This window comes from Mizuhopecten yessoensis, unplaced genomic scaffold (genome assembly GCF_002113885.1).
Source record: "Mizuhopecten yessoensis strain PY_sf001 unplaced genomic scaffold, ASM211388v2 hete_36015770, whole genome shotgun sequence".
NCBI lineage: Eukaryota > Metazoa > Mollusca > Bivalvia > Pectinida > Pectinidae > Mizuhopecten > Mizuhopecten yessoensis.
In genome coordinates, this window is record NW_018482491.1 from 1 (window position 1) to 1,818 (window position 1,818).

General features: G+C 38.2%; 1 protein-coding gene across 1 annotated transcript; it reads left to right on the plus strand.

Annotated features, from left to right (window-relative positions):
- Positions 1-238: 238 nt before the first annotated feature.
- Positions 239-1,784, plus strand: LOC110444095 (cartilage matrix protein-like). Its single transcript, XM_021488511.1, has 3 exons — positions 239-356; positions 788-1,222; positions 1,543-1,784. Exons 2-3 carry the CDS (start codon positions 805-807, stop codon positions 1,722-1,724), a joined length of 600 nt encoding a protein of 199 aa, XP_021344186.1. The 5' UTR covers positions 239-356; positions 788-804; the 3' UTR covers positions 1,725-1,784.
- The last annotated feature ends 34 nt before the right edge of the window (positions 1,785-1,818 follow it).

Here is a 1,818-nt window from a genome sequence, read left to right on the forward strand (position 1 = left end):
TTTTTTTTTTCTTTTTAGATAGAATTAAAAATTGCATTATCACATTCCTGTTACAAACTTCTATATAATACCACCAGCGTGTGTGTTTTATTTATATCTATTTTAATACTGTACATGTGTATCATATCATAATAAACCTGTAGTAATTCGATGGCGTTGTTTTACATGGTGTGCTATAAGATTTACATCTCGTGTATTAACATTTGTGTGTCGTTTTTTTTTTCATGTATTTACTTATTTTTCTTATCTAATTTTAGTAGGTATTACTTATTTCGCCCATACACATGCAATTACCTGTATCGTTCTAGCTGCCACACCCAGACCGACCCCGCGTCCCACACCAGCTCCGATCAAAGGTAAGTCATTAATATGGTGATTGGTTGGTTGATTAATTAGGTCTGCAAACACCAACAACGTATAGCTATATATTTATAGGTCATAAAATACATATAATAATACAATTCGATATATTGTAATAAGCAGAGAATGCTGCAATATTGTTAGTTTAAAATAAACATATATTCATGATTTAAACCTGAATTTGTTTTATTGCAAAATAACAGAATCGCATATTATGAGTTACAATACTACTTCATTAAGACAAGGGAATCAACTCTGTCAATATTTTTGTTTTAAAACTTCTCAAAGCCACAGCAAAATCTGACTCTTCTAATACATTATCTGAAAAGAGACTGCTATGTTGAGCCGAGATAAGATCGAGATGGGACTACCACAGCACTCTTCCGCTAATACAATGCAGTATACAGTCTAAGTCATTATCTTTCAGATTGTCAATACAGAGATATGGACGTCGTCTTCCTCCTCGACAAATCAACAAGTCTTCAAACACAGACCAACTTCAATAAGGAGCTTGTTTTCGTCAATGACTTCCTGGATGAAATCAACATCGATTCCGGATCCGCCCAAGTCGCAGTAATGACATTCAGCGACGACCCAAAGGTCGAATTCCACCTAAACCGCTACAACAGCAAATTTGGAGTCAAACAAGGTCTGCTTGGTGTCAAGTACACGTACGGCAACACTTACACAGACAGAGCTGTGAAGACCCTTGTTGACGACGTCCTAACTACCAGGAACGGGGCTCGCCCTGGAGTCATCAAGGTCGTTATCATTGTCACAGACGGCAAGTCGACAGATCCTTATGCCCTCGCCGACCAGACCGCACGGCTGCACAGACAGTCCGCTACCGTTTTCGCCATTGGTGAGTTTTGGAGACTTATTTTCATTTAGATTTCAACTTCGATAATAATTTCTGTTTTATTCACAGGTTTCATTAAAAATGTATATAAAGCCGACTTAATTGACGTTATATTCCATATACTTAAATAGAGTCGTCTGTTTATTTATAAATTATACCTAAGCTGCATGACATACTTTGATAACTGACAGCTAAGTTATGAGTGCCATATCTTGACATGAACATGCAAGTAAACGCCTATACATATTGCAAACAAAAAAACACAAAAAGGGTTACTGCATTTCCCGTAATAACTGGCTAAGTAATGTCCCTTTACTCTGCAGGTGTCGGCGAAGCAATTGATGCATCAGAGCTACGTATGATGGCGTCCGAATCGGACAATGTGTTCATGGTGGATGATCTCAACGCCCTCCAGAACATCCGCTTACAGTTGGTGTCACGTGTCTGTGGAAATGACCGAAACAATTTCCCACTGGACCGTTTCCGCCTTGGACCAAGAGCCTAAGGTATTACCTACATACAGTAACGCATCATGCTACGAATTTCCCTTATGGTATCACTACTGCTATAATGCAGTTAAATCGTGGGATTGAAAGATT

Coding starts and splice junctions, on each gene's coding strand:
- LOC110444095 (XM_021488511.1), top strand. CDS start 805: ATGGACGTCGTCTTCCTCCTCGACAAATCAACAAGTCTTCAAACACAG. Junction 1,223..1,542: donor CGCTACCGTTTTCGCCATTG/GTGAGTTTTGGA, acceptor TTTACTCTGCAG/GTGTCGGCGAAGCAATTGAT.